Raw genomic sequence first — 21,306 nt, 5'->3', positions numbered from 1 at the left:
ATGTGGTTTTTCAAAGCTGTGTTTATATTTCTAAGACACTGCAACTTCAAACAGGTGAACAGAATTGTAAACAAGTGTGGAAATACAGCATTTTCTCAGTCTGTTGCTGAAGTCCCAAACTTAAAGATAGTATTAGGATGTTCTGTCTATCAAAAGGCTTGACCACGTGACTTCATCTGAAGTATATTGGAAGAGTTTAATTTTGCTGAAATTTCCCCGCTTTTCGAACGTTCGCTTTACGAAACCTCGCTGTTGCGAAAGACCTACATTAGTTGCCTGTTTTCGCTAACAGAAGGTGTTTTCACTGTTACGATAAGAAGCAGCGCGCGCCCCGAGCAGCCAAGCTCCCCCCCCCGGAACTGCATTCTCGCCAGCATTGCTTAAACAGGTGCCTGTGAGCAGCCAATAGCAAGATGAGTTCTAGGGTATCGGAAAAGCCTAAAAGAGCTTGTAAGGGTGTTACACTTAATGTAAAACTAGACATAATGAAGCGTTTCGATCGTGGTGAACGAAGTAAGGACAAAGTGAGTTTGGCTTTTGGAAGTTGACGAAGATGATGTTGAAGAGGTTTTGGCATCCTATGGCCAAGAACTGATTGATGAAGAGCTGATGCAGTTGGAAGGGGAAAAGATAACAATCGAAACCGAATGCAGTAGCAAACGGCCTGAAAGTGAAGTCGTCCAGGAACTGAACGTGAAACAACTGCATGAGATGATAGAAAAATGCGCGAGGCTAAGCAGTCAAGCATACTGTCGTTTTTCAAGCCTTCCACATCAGCCACAGCAGACGACGAACCTCGACCTTCGACATCGAGGCAGGCAGACATAAAAGAAGATGACCTGCTTGGCCTGATAGAAACAGACGATGATGCGATGACACCCCAGTGCTCCCAACCTCCAGGCTGCAGAGAATGCAACGGTAGCCGGGATGAATCCAACACATCTTTAAGAAAAAAGCCGAAATAAACAAGCTAATTAATTAGGTGCCGCCCGGCACATAAATGTCGGCCCAGATCAGAGGTGATTGCCGACTGCGTCGCCTCTGATCTGGACAGACATTTACGTGCTGGGCGGCACCTAATTAATTAGCTTGTTTATTTCGGCTTTTTTCTTCAAGACGTGCTGGGTGTGTCCCGGCCACCGCTGCACCACTGCATTCTTCGCGGATCAATATCGGTTCGCTGCCCGGAGGTTGGGGACCACTGCACCACCCCAACATCTGACGACTCAGCCTAACACACTATCATCAGTGTGCTTGGCGCTGTCTTCCTGATTCTGGTAAGTGATACTACGCTGTACATACATTATTTCTACTTTATATAGGCTGTGTATTTTTATGTGTTATTTGATATGATTTGGCAGCTTCATAGTGAAAAGGTTACTGGAGGGAGTGTTTCTGCCGAGAGCGCATGCGTGAGATTTTTGCTACGGAGAACAGTGCGGCAATGATTGTAGAAAAGTATTTCTACTTTATATAGGCTGTGTATTTATCATATCATTCCTGCTTTTACTAGTATGTTACTGTTATTTTAGGTTTTATGTGTTACTTGGTAGGTTATTTTTTGGGTCTGCGAATGCTCACAAAATTTTCCCATATGAATAAATGGTAATTGCTTCTTCACTTTACGACATTCCGGCTTACGAACCGTTTCATAGGAATGCTCTACCTTCGGATGACGGGGGATACCTGTATTTAGCATTCATTTTTCTGAACCAGGTTAAACTGGTGCAGAACCCTGACACAATGTTGTGGAGAAGAAAGTACGGGAAGATTGTTTCAGTTTATTTTATTTAATAAGTATTAGCCATTTGATTTTTGTGCATGTAGTATCTGATGGTGATGTGTGTGGACAGTGGATCCATGCTAACATGATCTTGTGCTTAAAAAATTGAGACCTGATAAAATTCTGTATTCACAAACAAAGAAAGCCTTTACCTGCTTGCATGTTTCTTAACCTGGGCAGAAAGTGATCGATTCATGTGAGAGGAAAGTCAACACTGTCACATCAGCATTTTTTAAGTTTTCTTAGAGCTTTCTAATGTCCATCCAGAAATAGTTGCTGTGAAGCTTCAATAGTTGCCTTTCCATGGGCATTGACTGAATGATACAACTTTAAAGTGCTTGTGTCAGCTCTGTTCAAACAGCTGTTCAGTCAGTTTTACATTCTGGATAGCCCTGTAAATTGTTCCTATTTATTCAATTCTCTTTTCAAAACTATCATTGAACCTTATTCCCCCCCCCCCCCCATTATTTTAGCCAAAGCTTTCCACAGTAAGTTGCAATGCAAGGGATTTGCCTGTTTGCTGTGACATCTGCCTGTTCATCGTTGGTCCTGCCGTACTGGTTTTCTTACTATTTAAATGCTGCTTAATTTTGATTAGCTCTATTATTTCTTTCTTTGACATATTTCTGAGGGAAATAATCACAGGTTCTGTAGTCTCTGTATAATTTAAATCTTTAATCCTTAATAATCTTCTGATAAATGCAGTCTTCAAGGTTTTGACGTTCTTCCAAAAATGTGTTGCCTGCAATACTCTTAACTAGAATTTAGCAGTATTTTATAATCTCTTTTTGTTATACTATCCTCCATTTGTTAAGCGAACAATTCTTTTCAATTTTATTTTGATGCTTTATCAACTCTTATCGATTTGTATCTAATTGGAATAAAAATTTGCCCAGGCTAATAAAGCAAGTAGAGCTGCATCAGATGTGTCTCCTTTTTTCCCTTGCCTTTGTGCATTCTGCAATCCAGATCTAACCTCTGGAATTGTCTTTAAACCTCTCATCTCCTCCCTCCTTTCAGACATTCAATAAAACCTAGTCTCATTTGGTCATCCAAACTAAGAATACAATGCTACCTTTTGCCTAATTACATTTCTGTGACAAACCTTGGAGCATTTTGTGATGTTAAAATTATTCTCAGCAGTTAGAATGTGAGTAGAGTGAATTGCTAACACTACTACCTCTGATATGTGCATGTCCTCATGTTGTTCTCATATAAACTGATGTAATGGAGCTTTGCTTCATTTAGTTAATGGTTCAAAGATTTGATTGTGTGAATGTGAGCACTTCCTGTCCACAAAGCAGTTGTCATGGATTTAGTCATTCTTTCCAAGTTAATGTTGAATGTGGCTCTGAAGGTTACTGAGAGGACTTTGGATTTGGAGGTATGTTCTATTTTTACAGGCGTCAATAAATTGATTTTGTCAATAATTCAGAAGGTAAACAAAAATCACTCAATGTAGTAACCATAGTATTGAAATGAATGCCATCTAAAGCACGTAAGATTGCAATGAAAGAACAATTACAAAAATTAGACAGTGAAAGAATGCATGAACATACATCGGATTTTGAATTTTATAATATGGGTGTTTGTTCATGGAGGTGTCTGTAATTCTGGGATAATCTGTGAAGTCTACATGAAAATGTAATTGCCTATTTTAGCCAGTAGATGGTTGACCTGCTGAAACTTTAATTTGTAACGTTGCATCCAGATGCTATAGAAAATTGACTGATATATCTGCTATATAATTAAATGATTGTAAAAGGAAAGTAATGGTTCTTGTGATATCAGAAATGTTTTCATTTTGTAATGTGAATCGGTGTCTTGGATCTTCCTCTTAAAGGCTGTGCTTCACTGGGCAGGAAAACGGGATTCTTTAGGAAAGGCATAAGTGCTAAATTTCTAATCAGTACTCTTGGAACAGCAGCACTTTGCAATTGGCCTCGTTATTTGGACCCTACACTTTGCTTGGGAGATTGCTGAATCATAGAAAGTAAATGACAGAAGGATGATATTTGGTCCATCATGATATTGCTGGTAGAAGAAGAGCTCCTTAGCTGAATTAAACTTTCCAGCACTGGCCTTGTAGGCCATGGCTTTCTCATGCGCATCTTAGTACTTTCTAACTGTGACAAGGATTTTCAGGAATGAGTTCCAGAAGACAAATGTACCCAGGAAAGCAAAAATCGAAAAAGCACAGGATCTAATGTAAATGTATATTAGTGAAAAATTGTGCCGGTGAAAATAATGGCATTGAAAACAAAGACATTCTTATGGCCTGATGTGTTGTATCCCAGAGTATTAACAGAGGAAGCCATTGAAGTATTGGATTAGTTGGTTATATTTTCCAGAATTCTATAGTTGAAGAATAATTCCTGCAAATTAGATTGTTACAAATATAATTCCACTATTCCAAAAAAGAGGAGGAAGAGGGAACAGGAAACTGCAGATCAATTATCAATTAATATTGTAAAAAATGCTAAAAGCTATTGATGTGGTTACATAGGATTTTTGAAGCTTTGATAAAATCACATATAAAAATGCACAGAATGAGAGTCTGACATTGGCAATTTGCATAGATTGAAAATTAGATTAGTTGTAGGGAACAGTGAGATTTTTTTTATTGGATTGCCATATAGTAATTAGCAGGGTACCTCAGCTTGGTGTTTGCGTGTCAGCTCTTCATAACATATATCAATGATTTAGGTGAGGGAAGTAAATATAGTACTCTTGACATTTGTTGATAAAGCTGAACTGGGATTGAATATTATGTGGAAGATGCAGAGGGTTCAAAGTGACTTGAAGATTAGATAGAGTGGACAAAAGCTAGCTGATGCAGCGTAATGTAGGTAAATGTGAAGCTACCAGGAAAACAATGATGCCATTTTAAATATGGTGTTAGATTATGAAGAGGTGTGGTTCCCTGGTACATCAATCACTGAAATCAAATGTGCATGGGTAGCAAGCAGTGAAGTGGCAAGTGGTATGTTGCCCTTCATAGCCAGGGGGTTTGTGTGTATGTCTTGTTGCAATTATACAAAGTCTTGGTGAACACACATTTGGAGTATTGTGCAGATTTAGTCTCCATAACTAAGAAGGAATGTATTTGCCTTAGACAGAGTGCAGTGAAGATTTATCTGTCTAATTCCAGGGCTGTCATATGAGAACAGGTTACATCAAAGTATTTGTACTCAACAGGTCATGTTTGCAGTGCACCCTTCTGGCTTACTGGGCCCTAGTCTCGGGGAAATTTACTAAATACTGTGTAACATCTGACAAAGTAAATGAAAATATGTTGTGGTAGTACCATGGGATAACATCCAGTCACCCAGAAAATATACTAATCCAGCACCAGCAAAGTCTTGAGCATGCTGAATTGTTGGAGCTTTACTGTACCTGTACCTGGCTTCCTGGGGGAAGTTTGCTTCTGAAAGTTGCTGCAGATTAAGAATGGGCTTCAGCCATTCGCCCTGGAAAGCATCAGGACAATTAACCTAAAAAGCATTTAACAGAAGAAACATGGAAATTGTTCAGGAATGACTTGTTCAGGGAAATAAATTCTGGTCTACTACTAGTTTAGGAAAAGGCATTATTAAGTTGTACTTATTCACTAATGACCCGCTCACTGATGCGCAGTAGGGGTTTTCCCAGAACTCGGATTTCAAGGCTTCATCAGAGTTGTCTCATTAGTGGGGAAACTGAAGGAGTTGGACTCGATGTAGATCATGCTGTCTCCTGTATCGGAGAGGCATTGGAGGAGTTGGAGCGCAAAAGTGATGTGCAGTCTAACAGTGAATAGTTATCTTCGTTGATTTCTTGTGATCGCAAGACTCTGTTGGGCATTGTTAATGTAGAATGCTGCAAGTACGACTCCCTGATTTATTGGCGGATGGTAGGGAACTGGTCACTTGTGAGGGCTAGGCCTCAAACGTGGACCAAGGAACGCAATTCCAGAGTTGAGAGAGAGCAAGTCCTGAGAGCTCTGCACTAAAATGCACTGGCAAATGTTGAATTAAGGGAGCATCAAAGGAAAAGCAACACTCCAGTGTTTGGAGTCATACATTGCATGATTAGAAGAAGGTTTGTGGTTATCAGAGATTAATCAATCCAGCCACAAGGTGTCACTGTTGGAGTTTTGCTGCATTATCCTCAGCACAACCATCTTAAACTCCTCATCAATAACTTTCCCTCTTGTTTTTGTTCCTTTCTACACATTGTGTTGCATTGGGCAGCACCCTTGCCATTTCTTTAGCATTTTTCTCTTTATTTTATGAGGCTGAGTTGCTAGCTTGATGCTCAACCCAGCACAGATGGAAAACGTACAAGGAGCCAGCTGGATTCAAACCCGGGAACACTTGCCTTGAAATCTGGTGTGAATGCCACTGCACCACCGGTCGGTTTTTCCCTCCATTATGATGTTGGAAATGGGAACATTTGCAGGGTGTTCAGTTCCATTTCGAACTGACAAATAAAGCATCCAGTTCCTGCCATGTAGAAGATGTGAACAACATCCATGTGTAAGCTAAAGATATTCAACAGTGACTATTATCAACAAGGTGCAGATTAATCATCTACCCTGGACACTTAGTGGGATTTTCTTCCTGAGTTCCCACCATGAATAGCCCAAGGATCCACAGTGAGTGACTTTCTGATATCCCAAGCCATAAGACACAAGTCAAGAGTGTGATCGACTGTCTCCACTTGCCTGTTGGATTGGCAGGGAAATACTAACTATCAAGTGGAGTATGCATTTAAATTTTAGAATCTATTGGAAAGGTCTTACTGTCCTCAATGTCTTTTTTAATCTATTTCAAGTGGGAAAGTATTTCCTCTATTACACAAATTTTTAAAAAAGATTTGAAAATTTCTGTGAATCAAATTGGAAATACTATATTTTTATTACATTTTAATATATCTGTTACGTGACAAAAAGTATGTAATACCCTGTTTAAGAACATGTTTTATTGTATTACTTCAGTTACGCTGTTGGGTGTTTCTGTAGCTTTTCTGTAAAATGCAGTGTGTTCTGTTAATCAAACTTCTACGGTCTTTTTATTTCTATTAAGATAAGGAGTCATTTGATCCATTTGGGAATGTTATATCAGCCAATCCGTTTGTCTTGATAGGAAGTAGCCCAAGAAATAGTGGATGCATTAGTGATAATTTTTCAAAACTCGTTAGATTCTGGACTAGTTCCTGAGGATTGGAGGGTGGCTAATGTAACTCCACTTTTTAAAAAAGGAGGGAGAGAGAAACCAGGGAATTATAGACCGGTTAGCCTAACGTCGGTGATGGGTAAACTGCTGGAGTCAGTTATCAAGGATGTGATAACAGCACATTTGGAAAGTGGTGAAATGATCGGACAAAGTCAGCATGGTTTTGTGAAAGGAAAATCATGTCTGACGAATCTCATAGAATTTTTTGAGGATGTAACTAGTAGAGTGGATAGGGGAGAACCAGTGGATGTGGTATATTTGGATTTTCAGAAGGCTTTTGACAAGGTCCCACACAGGAGATTAGTGTGCAAACTTAAAGCACACGGTATTGCGGGTAAGGTATTGGTGTGGGTGGAGAGTTGGTTAGCAGACAGGAAGCAAAGAGTGGGAATAAACGGGACCTTTTCAGAATGGCAGGCGGTGACTAGTGGGGTACCGCAAAGGCTCAGTGCTGGGACCCCAGTTGTTTACAATATATATTAATGACTTGGATGAGGGAATTAAATGCAGCATCTCCAAGTTTGCGGATGACACGAAGCTGGGTGGCAGTGTTAGCTGTGAGGAGGATGCTAAGAGGATGCAGGGCGACTTGGATAGGTTGGGTGAGTGGGCAAATTCATGGCAGATGCAATTTAATGTGGATAAATGTGAAGTTATCCACTTTGGTGGCAAAAATAGGAAAACAGATTACCTGAATGGTGGCCGATTAGGAAAAGGGGAGGTGCAACGAGACCTGGGTGTCATTATACACCAGTCATTGAAAGTGGGCATGCAGGTACAGCAGGCGGTGAAAAAGGCGAATGGTATGCTGGCATTTATAGCGAGAGGATTCGAGTACAGGAGCAGGGACTGCAGTTGTACAAGGCCTTGGTGAGACCACACCTGGAGTACTGCAGCTGTACAAGGCCTTGGTGAGACCACACCTGGAGTATTGTGTGCAGTTTTGGTCCCCTAATCTGAGGAAAGACATCCTTGCCATAGAGGGAGTACAAAGAAGGTTCACCAGATTGATTCCTGGGATGGCAGGACTTTCATATGAAGAAAGACTGGATGAACTGGGCTTGTACTCGTTGGAATTTAGAAGATTGAGGGGGGATCTGATTGAAACGTATAAGATGCTAAAGGGATTGGACAGGCTAGATGCAGGAAGATTGTTCCCGATGTTGGGGAAGTCCAGAACGAGGGGCCACAGTTTGAGGATAGAGGGGAATCCTTTTAGGACCGAGATTAGGAAAAACTTCTTCACACAGAGAGTGGTGAATCTGTGGAATTCTCTGCCACAGGAAACAGTTGAGGCCAGTTCATTGGCTATATTTAAGAGGGAGTTAGATATGGCCCTTGTGGCTACGGGGGTCAGGGGGTATGGAGGGAAGGCTGGGGCGGGGTTCTGAATTGGATGATCAGCCATGATCATAATGAATGGTGGTGCAGGCTCGAAGGGCCGAATGGCCTACTCCTGCACCTATTTTCTATGTTTCTATGTTTCTATAACATTCTGTCCAGTGGGATGCCGTGGAACACTCAAGAGAGATTGGTGGCATCACATTTCTAGGAGAACGGGGGTTGGTTGTGGGTCTTTTTGCAGGAGTTAGGGAAGAAGTGAGCTACAGAGAAGAGACAACGGAAGGTGCTCATGGAACCCCGCAAGAGGACAAACACCATTGTAAAAAGTTCTTTGTGCAGACAAATGGTTGCATGGGGAAGTGCCAGTTATTTCTGAATTAACTAGGTAGTTCGTAACTGACTTCGAGGGAAGTTTGAGTTGTGGCTGGTGGCTTTCACACAGAACGTGGGTTCAGCACCATGAGTAATTAAAGTGAAGCACCAGACTACCCAGCAATGCATTCCAATGTGTATGTGCACATTATAGACTCATTTAACCGTAATGGGCCCTTTTTCTAATGACTGTTTGCTAAAGTTGGAATTTTTTTTAGATTAGATTATGAGGACACTCAGTTTTCGTTTATTGGCATACATTAAAAAATGATGCAACGTTCCAGAATGATATCACAAGAAAACACAGGACAAACCAAGACTAAAACTGACAAAACCACATAATTATAACATATAACAACAGTGCAAAGCAATACCCTAATTTGATATATGGGCACTGTAAAAAAAAAAAAAAAGTCTCAAAGTCCTGATAGGCTCATCATCTCATGCAGGCTGCAGAAGGGAGGAACTCTCCCTGCCATGAACCTCTAAGCACCGCCAACTTGCTGATGCAGCACCATTGGAAGCACCCAACTGCAGCGGACTCTGAGTCCGTCCGAAAACTTCGAGCCTCTGACCAGCCCCTCCGACACAGCCGCTTCGAGCACCAGCCTCTGCCGAGCGCTTTGACCCCACCCCGGCCGCCGAGCAACAAACAAAGCCGAGGACTCGAGGCCTTTTCCTCCGGAGATTTTGGATCACACAGTAGCAGCAGCAGTGAAGCAGGCATTTCAGAAGTTTCACCAGATGTTCCTCCGTGCTCTCACGTCCGTCTCCATCAAATCAGGATTGTGCACGGCACCCTACTTGACAAATAACCACCAGAGTGGCTGCTGCGAGCTGCGTCGTGCCGCCATCTCCTCCTCCCATCTGTCTCAACTAAATATACTTTAAGTTTATGTCGGTGTAACTTGCGTTATTTCCTGGCGAACAATCACTTTTGCATGGGTAGTCTATATACAGAAGTCACCATAATTTTTGTTCCCTCAACGGAACATTTCAACTTTTTTGTTTTGATTGAACCGGAATCATACCGACTCTAGACGTGCTTTGCTTACCACCATTACCCATGCATTGCTGAGCCATGTGCCTGCAAGCCAGAGATGGCTAACAAGCCTAATTTGCTACGAGCCACAGTGAGAGGGTTAGAACAATAGATAGTTTTAACAATACCCTTTTTTAAGCTGTTCATCTTTTGTTTACAAAATTTGACTGTCTCAATAATTTTATTGAGATGTTAAATCTGTACTTTGCATGAGCGTTTCCCATGTGCTTGAAGTGACTATTTATGTAATATATAAAGAGATTAAGTTGGCTTGTGTGTCCGCAAGGTATCTCAAAAGTATTTTATAATTTTATAGCTAGTAAAATATTTCTGAAGTGTAGCCATCATTAGAATGTAGGAAATGTGACATCAATTTTATGCATGGAAAGATAATATGATAATGATCAATTAGTCTCTTTAAAAAAAATGTTATATCAGTAATAAATATTAGCTGTGACTTTGTTGGAAACTCCCCTGCACTTCTACAAATAGTATCATGGGACCTTTTACATTCACATGAGAACAGCTTGGGCCTCTGCTTAATACCTTATTCAAAGCTAGTGCCTCCTCTGCTTCATAAATTTTACTCTGTGTCAGCATCGATTTTCTGTTAAATTCTCTGGAGTAAGATGTTCCAGAACTGTATAACTCCAAGGCTAGAGTGTTGCCTCTAACTACATGTATACTCCCCCACCCTCCAATTGACAGAAGGCAACAATAAGTGTCTTGCATTCCTGACTTTCAGTTATGAATGTGCACGCTTAGAGTGAGGTCAGGCCACTTGGCTCCTCAAGCTTGTTTTTTCCAATTCATAGGATCATAACCAATATGGTTATAAACTCAACATTTGCATTTGTTTCTATTGTCCCTCTTGCTATCTCTGTTACACATTGCCTTCACAGTACTGATTGTGGACACTAGCTGACTGCATAATGTTTTGTTCCATTCACAACTTATTGGCAATGAAATTCAAATGGTTTTACCAGATCTATAAATAGTGCTTATTTAAAGGGTGGTATGAACAATGAGTGTAGTTTCAAAATGACTCATTCTTAGACGAGGTCCAAATCTTTATTTTCTAATGGCTAAGATGAATATTTGTGGAGACTTACGAAATCTCTACTTTCTTACAAGTTTGCGAAGATTCATCATGTCATGTAAAACTTTGACAAACTTCTATAGATTTGTGGTGCAGAGTATATTGACATCAAGGCCAGACATGGAAATACCCAATGCCCTTGTATGCTTCTGGTTTAAGGTGGCACTGGTGAACCTCAGTGACTTCTGGCGGGTGGCTTTCGAAACAAGGAAAACAACTGAATACTTTGTTAATCATGCTTTTTCTAGCAAACGGTCAACATAGATAATAGTCTATAATTTCCCTTTGGACTTGGAGGAAATCGATGTGGCAGAACCACGGCAAGGCAAGGTGGCGGGCCCATCGCCAACAGTGAGGAAGGCCCAAGGTATGGTCGTTTTAAGCGTGGTGCTGAAGGCTGAGCCAAGGTGCTGAGGTCCAGACACCAGAACGTACCAATTCGACTGAACTTGATGTTTGTATGGAGACTTGTGCGCAGAGCTGAATTTGGAAAGGTTGGCTATAGGCCAAATTGAGGCAATGGGGTCCTGGCCTCAGAGTATTGAGGCAATGCAGCCCAATGTTTGGCTTTCAGTTTAGGCACTGGGCCAAATTGAAAATGTCAGGGTGTCAGAGCCTAGGCTGAGGGACAGGCCAGTTCAGCTCACTACTCCTGACTTGGCTCTCTGAACTATGCTGAACAATGGGATTCTCTTGTGGACTTCAGTTCAGAATGGCTATTTGCTTGTGGTTACTGTTTGCATGATGTGTTTTTCTCTCTGCACATAGTGTTTGGTCTTTTTTAATGGATTCTTTCTTATGGGCGTAATGTGTTCTTTTTCTCTCTAATATTGGGTATTCGGTGGTCTTTTTTTAATTAGAAAACCCTACAGAAAGTGGTGGATACAGCCCAATCCATGATAGGTAAAGCTCTCCCCACCACTGAGCACATCTACACAGAATGCTGTCGCAGAAAAGCAGCATCCATCATCAAGAACCCGCACCATCCATGCCATCTCTTCTTGCTGCTGCCACCAGGAAGAAGATATAGGAGCCCCAGGACCTGATAAAGTTTTAAGGGAATTGGGGGATTCTCAGATTCCTGTAAATAATGGGTTAAGGTTGAGTACCGACTGTGCCTGTGTATTCTGGTTTGTGAATGGCTACAGCATGTTTAAGATGATGTCTCATAGCTGCTTCTTTGGAGCGAGATAAGGGTTAAAGCTCACACAGATCCACAAAAGACGTCTCCTGATTTTTCGCACCTTTTGGTTTTGACAAAAGGCGGTTGCTGTTGGAGATAAGACAGGACATCCCTTTCTTAATTAAAGCTTAAATTTGGTGAAGTCTCTTATCTAAGTTATTAAGTTTTTCTCTATTTGAGTAGCTGGAGTGTCTATCGAACTGATTGTTCTTTTGTATCGGTGGCCTTATAAATTGTAACCATTCTGGAAGTTGAGCAGTGAACTTGTTTGAACCCCCAGAGGGATGAGAATGCTTCTTCCCCTGATGTCGGGACCAAGTTCCCTCGCTGGCTTAGCTCGAAGAAATAAACTGGTGAAAAGATGAGTAACAATCTTTTTGTGCTGTGGTTATTTGGTCCGGCGAATTTAAGTTTACAGACCCACACCACCAGGTTCAGGAACAGGAACCCTATAACCATCAGTCTCGTGAACCATAGTTGATAACGTCATTCAAGTTCACATGCTCCATGACTGAACTGTTCCCACAACATGTTGACTTACTTTTAAGGACTTTTCAAGTTCTCAATATTTATGGATTATTTATTCATTTTTTTTCTTGTATTTTCAAAATTTGTAGTCTTTGCACAGGCACATTGGTTGTTGTACATTCTGTTGGATGCAGTCTTTCACTGATTCTATTGTGTTTCTTGTATTTACCGTGGTTGCTCGTTAGAAAATGAATCTCAGGGTTATATATGGTAATGTGTGCTTTCAATAATAAATTTTAAAATAAAATAAGGTAAGATAAAATTTTACTTGTCCCTAAGGAAATTATTATTGCAAGATTGCTCAGTCAGAAGTATATACTTTAAAATACAAACTGTAAAAATTGAGGTATTAGAAAAAAACAATGGGCACTAAAAGTAATAAAGCAAAATACAGATGTGCAATGAAATACTTAAATAGTTGAGATGTAGAGTTTTATAGCCACAGAAAGAAAGGATCTCCTGTGGTGTTTAGTGGTGCCCCTTGGTGGAATCGGTTTTTTACTAAGTGTGCTCTTCTGTTTGTCCACTATGTCATGGAGGGGGTGAAAGTGATTGTGCATAATGCACCGTAGCTTCTGCAGTATCCCCCTCTCAGACACTACCACTGGGGAATCCAGTTCCACCCCCAGGACAGAACCAGCCTTCCTGACGAGCTTATCAATTTTTTTGGCATCATCTGCTCTCATCCTGCTACCCCAGCAGACTACAGCATAGAATAAAATGCTGACCACTGCTGAGTCGTAGAGCATCTGCAGATGTTGAATTTACTTTGAACTTTGAAAATGCAAGAATAAGAGAGAGTAAAGGAATTCATGTTGTTCTTATTATTGTGAAAGCCTGATCTTGTACCCAAAGCATTCACTAATCGTGATAAAAGCAGAAAGCGTTGGGGATCCTCAGCAGGTCCGACACCATTTGTGGATGGTGAAACAATGTTGACATTTTAGCTCCTTTCAGTTCTGCTTCTGAACTGATAGCATAGATGTTATCTGAACTGCTAAGGATCTCTAATTTCTGTTTTTATTTAAGATTCTAATATGTGTAGTAATTTTTTCTTGGGATACATTTTGACTTTACCTAATTTTAGTATAAAATTTCTTTATAATTTCACTGGTTCCACTGTTTAGGGCGTATAGATACTGAAGATTTTTTGCTCAACCTTTACTTACACAAAGAAGTAGTCCTGGAAAGTGTGACAGACTTGAGCCCTTTATTGGCCTGTCTTGAATCTGCTGAAGAAACCGTTTTCAGTGAAGAGGATAAAAAGGTATTTTCTCTAGATTATTTGTTTGCCCTTTACCTTTTACTGTATTTTCTTGTCACCAGAAAGAAATCTAGTCATCATTAACATGTTGATATTTAGGTGATTGCCGAATGTTGTCAGGGAGAGACGGCCAGAGATGTCGTGGCTAAGCTATTGATGAAAGTAATTGAAGAGGGGCAGTTGAGTGCTGAGACCACACTAAATCTTCTTCGAAAGATGAAAGAGGTTTACCCTGTTCTACAGTCTTTACTGAGGACTCACACATCTGAACCAGGAATAACTACAAAGTCAGGTTAGTGGTACAAGTGCCCTCCTTGATTCTGATTCACTCATCAAGTTCCACTGATTTTTACTCCTTACTCCCTTTCTCACAGCACTTTGCCATGCAAACTCAGGATATGCAACACCTATCTCTCTTACCTTTTTCCTTTCCATTATCCAGGGACCCAAACACTTCCACATGAAATAGCAGTTACCTGGAGGGATGACCCTGAGTTTCTAGTTGCCCAGTATTTCAACTCTTCATCACATCCCACTTCAACTTTGATCCTTCTGTTTTGTGGCCATGCTTCGATGAAGCTCAATACAAGTTTGAGGAACAACATCCCATCTTCTGGCTAGGCACATTGCAGTCTTTCAGATTCAACAATTTCAGAGAATGATTGTATCAGAATTGGAACTGTTTTGATGAAAGCTTGTTTTTTTTCCTCTTGATGGATGTTTGCTGATTGCGGAGTATTTGCAGCATCCTCTCTCTTATTTCTGTTTTCCAGCACCTTTATGGTCCTATTATGTTTTCCCTCTTTCTCCTCCAGTTTCAGTTATACCTATTTATTCACATCTCTTCCAGATAGATCTTCTGTTGTTAACAGGCATCTGTGCTCTCTCTGCAGGCACTACTTTCACTTTGTACATCACAGAAACAGGCACTTTGCATATCGTTCCTTGCTGATCTTTTTGGCCATCTGCACTATCCCATTTGCCTATGGCTATGAGAGCTTTCTGTCATATAGCATATGATTGTCTCCATCTTATCACAGGCATTTCCTGTGTTTGCTTCTTTTCTGCATCTTAAAACATGTTTAAATTCTAATTTATTTCAAAAATTGTTGTTTACCTTTAATATTCACTCTCTTTCTCTCAATAGATACTGCTTGATCTGTTGATTATTCCCAGCATTTTGATTTTATTAGGTAACTAAGGCTTGTTCTCAATTCGACTGTAAGATTAAAGCGTTTCTTGAGACAGTAGTTTAAACACATCCATGAGAATGGTCAGAGACACAAAAACCCGAAGGCATTGACCTATTGGACTATAACATACCACCCTATGCATCCGACTTCTCATTCATTCATATTCATCTCATTCTCTCTCAGCCTTGTGCCTTCTCCGCATCTTTCCCCCATCCTCCCCTTCTCCTTCTCTGTCTTTGTCTTTCTGACTCCCTTGTGCATTGTTCCTCCCCAGAGATCCGCCTCCTGGCATTTATCCCTGCAATCACATGAAGTGTTACACCTGGTCCTACAACGTCAGCTGGGGCCCAGATCAACGTTTCTGGCAATGACCTATTTCACTGCTGAGTTGAGGGTAGATGTAGATCAGAGGAACAGCACCCATTTTTCACTTTGGTAATCTCCAACCTGACTGCATGAACATTAAATACTCTGAACTTCCAGTAACCACTCCCTTCTAACCCTTCCCCTCCTTTTTTTTTCCTCTCCTGATCCCACTGGCTTCCATTACCCCATCTCTTTCACCCTCTATTTGCCCATCACCTACACGTTCCTGCCACTTGTTCCTTTCCCTACTTCCTTCCCTTATTCCATAGTCCACTGTCCTGTCCTGTCTGATGTCCTATCATATCAGATTAAAGATCGGCTTTGTTTGTCACATGCACATCAAAACATAGAGTGAAATGTGTTGCTTGCGTCAAATCAAATCAGCGAGGATTATATTAGGGCAGCCCGCAAGTGTCACCATGCTTCTGCCACCAACCGTATATCTTCGGAATGTGGGAGGAAACCTTCCATCTGTCACCTCCCATGTCCTTACGTTATTTTGACTCTCCCTTCTTCCTTATGCACCTATCACCTTCCTTCATCTGGATCCACCTATCACCTGCTATGTCTTGCTTCACCCTTTCCTTCTCACCTTTTTATAATGGCTACATACTCATTCTTTCTGGTCCTGATGAAAGTTCTTGACCCAAAACGTCTGTTTATTTCCCTCCACAGATGCTGCCTGATCCACCGAGTTCCTAATTCCTTTGTGTGTTGCTCCAGATTTCCAATATCTATGCTAGTACAGGAATTATTATGCAGAATGTTTCAAACGTACATTTAATGTCAGAGAAATGTATACAACATACATCCTTAAATGCTTTTTCTTCACAACCATCCACGAAAACAGAGGAGTGCCCCAAAGAATGAGGGAAAATTGAATGTTAGAACCCCAAAGTCCCCTCAGCTCCCCTCCCTCCCATGCATAAGCAGCAGCAAGCAACAGTCCCCCTTCCCCCCCACCGTCAAAAAAAGCATCAGCACCCACCATCGAGCACTCAAGCGTGAGTAAAGCAACAGTAAAGACACAGACTTGCTGTTACCCCCAAAGACTTCGTGATTCACCCAGTATTCGACATACCACAGGCTCTCTCTCACCCTAATAAAGGAGAAAGAGGTGTCCCCGTTTCATAGCGAGTGGGGAGACTAACAAACAACTCTGTGGGTACGATGTTAAAGGTCCGTTACGTTGCTTTTTTACAAGCTTTGTGACCAAAGATCTCGAGTCTCTGGGCACACAGCCATAGAAAGTCTGACTCCCCCGATGACACAAGGATCTCCTGCCGTGACACCGACCTTTGATCTGCCCGTCCCAGAGCCCCAAGATCCTCGGCCTCCAAAGTCGAGCTGAACTCTTAGGCCAAGCCCTTGGCGTGCCGAACAACAGCTGGTTGTGAAACCCCGAGAGCGTGTCGCATTCCTGCAACGAGCCATAGTCAGCATATGTAACACTAGGTCAGGGTCTTTAAAAGAACCCTGAAAGGAAAAATAGAGATATTGAAGATGGAAGTAGAGTTGTTTCTGAAGATGCAAGCAAAGGAGTTGCCGTTCAGCGCCATCATCACTTCGCTCTGCAACGTGAGGCATCTCTTATTACTGCACAACTTCAATGTCTAGGTGGAGTTTATACATAAGCACTTATGAAATGGGAACAGATGTAGGCCATGTGGCCTCTTGAGCATGCTCCACCAGCATGGCTGATCTGATCTTGGTAGTACTTTTACTTTCTCGGTTTATCCCAATTATCATTGGTTTCTGTAAAATCTAATGTCTATCTCAACCTTGGTAATATAGCCCACACAATTATCTCAGATGGAATTGGAAAGTTTCACAGCTCCTTGGAGAAAAGCAACACTTCCATTTGTACTCCATTCCCCATTCAGTAAAGGCCAACGTCTCATCTGTCTTTCTAATTACTTATGTACCTGGTTGCTAAATGTGTGTCTCATACAAGAAAATAATTCCGTTACTTTTATATTCTCTAGATATAATTAATTCCTGGCTAAATCAACAGCTGAAGCACATTAGTTTAAAATAAACAGCACCGAGTCCAATTTCTCATCCAATTACAACTGCTATTATGTTCACAGGAAAATAACAAATAAGGCAATTAAGGGGGCATGGCTTTGTATGGGGAAGTGAATATGGTTCTGAAGTAGATAGCCAGGATAGAAACTAGCTATTTTCTCTTCTGTTACATGCTGTCACCTTGGGGCGGGGAGGGTGCTGGAGAGAAAGAGAGTGAGTCCTTTTATTCATGCAAATACAAAGTAAAACAGGAATTTAATATGACAATGAAGTAACCCGATTACTAATGAAGAAATATTATATTAATAAAATACATGTCAATACAAGGGATATTAAACTAAATCTTGATTCATATATAACTCCACAGAGTGAGGACTGGTACAGGACCCTGATTCTCTACAATAAGCAAAGGACAGTAGAGGATATCATAATTATAACAGTTTGTTATTCTTTCAGTGGGTTTGGGCTGAGTCAGAATTTACTTGCCTGTCCCTGATCACACTTGAGAAGATGGTGGTGAGCTGCCTCTTGAGCTGCTACAGTCGATGAAGTACAGGTGCATCCACAATACTATAGGAGGGGGGTTCTAGGATTTTAAGGAATGGCAATATATTTCTAAGTCAGGTTGATATGTGGCTTGGAGGGCAACTTCCAGGTGGTGGTATTCTCATGACTTCGCTGCCCTTGTCTTTCAAGCTGGTAGAGGTAATGGGTTTGGAAGATGCTGTCTAAAGAGCCTTGGTGAGTTGCTGCATTGCATCCTATAGGTGGCATAGTACTGTTACTGGATGTCAGTTGTAAAGTGAGTGAATGGTTGTGGATGGCCTGCTGTATGCTTTATGATGTTGAGTCTCCGGAGTGTTGAAGATACGTACATCCAGGCAAGTGGAGAATATTCCATCACGATCCTGAGTTGTTCTGGGCTGCTTAAGGGAATGAAGACCTCAGCTACTGTCCATAGGATTCCTGGCCTGCTCTTGTAGTCACATTGTGCATATGGCTACTTTAATTCATTGTCTAGTCAATTATAACCCCCCCAAATATTGGCACTGGTGGAGTCATTGATGGTAAGTCATTGTATGTCAGGGGGTGACAGCTGAATTTTGTCCTGTTGGATATCATCATTGCCTGGCACTTGTTATGTGGCAACCATTAGCCCAAGTGTGGATGTTGTTCAGGTCCTGCTGCATTTGGATGTGGATTGCTTTCTTACCTGAGGAGTTGCAAATGGTGCTGAGCATTGTGCAGTTGTCAGTGAACAACTGTGCTTCAGACCTGGTGCTTGAAGGAAAAATGGCACGTTTAAGTTGTTCGATGTTGGATGGAGAACCAGGAAAAAGCTGCTGCTCTTTAAATAAAGCCTTGGGATAGTTTATATCTAGTTGACTTGGGGGGGGGGGGTGCGCGGTGTCACTTAATGTCTCATTTGAAACTAGGGAGGAATATAACAAAAAACTTTTAAGCACGCTTTTGGGAATGTAAAGCATCCACAGAAAACAACTGAAGTGAGCAAGAAGTGAAGAAATTTCTTTGGGTATAAAACAGTCACACTGACTGAATATGTATGGAATAAGGTTGCTGAAATCAGAAAGCAGAATGGGGATACCAAAACTGAAGACCAGATAAAGGTGACATGATCTATGAAACATGCCTGCAAGGGTTGATCTATATCCAGAAAAACTGAGGATGAAGCGTAGGGATCCAGAATTATTCTCTCATGCTAACATGAGGCATAGCAGTTAGACATGCAGTTTTCAAATGGAGGTATTATCCACTCTATCTGGCTACTGGCTATCCACTCCATTTATTCCTCTTATTATCTTGTACGCCTCTATCGTGTCTCCTCTCATCCTCCTTCTCTCCAAAGAGTAAAGCCCCAGCTCCCTTAATCTCTGATCATAATGCATACTCTCTAAACCAGGCAGCATCCTGGTAAATCTTCTCTGTACCCTTTCCAATGCTTCCACATCCTTCCTATAGTGAGGCGACCAGAACTGGACACAGTACTCCAAGTGTGGCCTAACCAGAGTTTTATAGAGCTGCATCATTACACCGCGAACCTTAAACTCTATCCCTCGACTTAAGAAAGCTAACACTCCATAAGCTTTCTTAACTACCTTATCCACCTGTGAGGCAACTTTCAGGAATCTATGGACATGTACCCCCAGATCCCTCTGCTCCTCCACACTACCAAGTATCCTGCCATTTACTTTGTACTCTGCCTTGGAGTTTGTCCTTCCAAAGTGTACCACCTCACACTTCTCCGGGTTGAACTCCATCTGCCACTTCTCAGCCCACTTCTGCATCCTATCAATGTGTCTCTGCAATCTTTGACAATCCTCTCTACACTATCTACAACACAACCACCCTTTGTGTCATCTGCAAACTTGCCAACCCACCCTTCTTCCCCCACATCCAGGTCGTTAATAAAAATCACGAAAAGTAGAGGTCCCAGAACAGATCCTTGTGGGACACCACTAGTCACAATCCTCCAATCTGAATGTACTCCCTCCACCACCACCCTCTGCCTTCTGCAGGCAAGCCAGTTCTGAATCCACCTGGCCAACCTTCCCTGCATCCCATGCCTTCTGACTTTCTGAATAAGCCTACCATGTGGAACCTTGTCAAATGCCTTACTAAAATCCATATAGATCACATCCACTGCACTACCCTCATCTATATGCCGAGTCACCACCTCAAGGAACTCCAGGCTGGTTAGACATGATCGGCCCTTCACAAAGCCATGCTGACTGTCCCTGATCAGACCATGATTCTCTAAATGCCCATAGATCCTATCTCTAAGGATCTGTTCCAACACAGACGTAAGGCCCACTGGTCTATAATTACCAGGACTATCCCTACTACCTTTTTGGAACAAGGGGACAACATTCGCCTCCCTCCAATCCTCCGGTACCATTCCCATGGACAACAAGGACATAAAGATCCTAGCCAGAGGCTCAGCAATCTCTTCCCTCGCCTCGTGGAGCAGCCTGGGGAATATTCCGTCAGGCCCCGGGGACTTATCTGTCCTAATGTATTTTAACAACTCCAACACCGCCTCTCCCTTAATATCAACATGCTCCAGAACATCAACCTCACTCATATTGTCCTCACCATCATCAAGTTCACTCTCATTGGTGAATACCGAAGAGAAGTATTCATTGAGGACCTCACTCACTTCCACAGCCTCCAGGCACATCTTCCCACCTTTATCTCTAATCGGTCCTACCTTCACTCCTGTCATCCTTTTTTCTTCACATAATTGAAGAATGCCTTGGGGTTTTCCTTTACCCTACTCGCCAAGGCCTTCTCATGCCCCCTTCTTGCTCTTCTCAGCCCCTTCTTAAGCTCCTTTCTTGCTTTCCTATATTAATAGAAACATAGAAAATAGGTACAGGAGTAGGCCATTCGGCCCTTTGAACCTGCATTGCCATTCATTACGATTATGGCTGATCATCCAACTCAGAACCCTATACCTGCCTTCTCTCCATACCACCTAATCCCTTTAGCCACAAGGGCCTTATCTAACACCCTCTTAAATGTAGCCAATGAACTGGCCTCAACTGTTTCCTGTGGCAGAGAATTCCAAAGATTCACCACTCTGTGTGAAGAAGTTTTTCCTCATCTGGGTCCTAAAAGGCTTCCCCTTTATCCTCAAACTGTGATCCCTCGTTCTGGACTTCCCCAACGTCGGGAACAATCTTCCTGCATCTAGCCTGTCCAATCCCTTTAGAATTTTATACGTTTCAATCAGATCCCCCCTCAATCTTCTAAATTCAAGAGAGTATAAGCCTAGTCGATCCAGTCTTTCATCATATGAAAGTCCTGCCATCCCAGGAATCAATCTGGTGAACCTCCTTTGTACACCCTCTATGGCAAGAATGTCTT

The 21,306-nt window shown here is 41.7% G+C and overlaps 1 protein-coding gene across 6 annotated transcripts in view; it reads left to right on the top strand.

Annotated features, from left to right (window-relative positions):
• Nucleotides 1-21,306, top strand: part of zbtb40 (zinc finger and BTB domain containing 40) — a 132,365-nt gene that overhangs the window by 17,570 nt on the left and 93,489 nt on the right. For all 6 annotated transcript variants that reach the window (XR_011883393.1, XR_011883392.1, XM_072245433.1 and 3 more), the window contains exons 5-6: nucleotides 13,695-13,834; nucleotides 13,931-14,123. Coding sequence is in view for 4 of the 6 variants with exons in the window: in XM_072245433.1 (XP_072101534.1) it covers nucleotides 13,695-13,834; nucleotides 13,931-14,123 (333 nt within the window). In the remaining 2 variants the exon portion in view is untranslated. The remainder of the gene's footprint in view (nucleotides 1-13,694; nucleotides 13,835-13,930; nucleotides 14,124-21,306) is intronic.

This window comes from Mobula birostris, chromosome 27, assembly GCF_030028105.1.
Source record: "Mobula birostris isolate sMobBir1 chromosome 27, sMobBir1.hap1, whole genome shotgun sequence".
NCBI lineage: Eukaryota > Metazoa > Chordata > Chondrichthyes > Myliobatiformes > Myliobatidae > Mobula > Mobula birostris.
The sequence above is the reverse complement of the archived record's forward strand: the minus strand, read 5'-3'. Positions and strand labels throughout refer to the sequence as shown.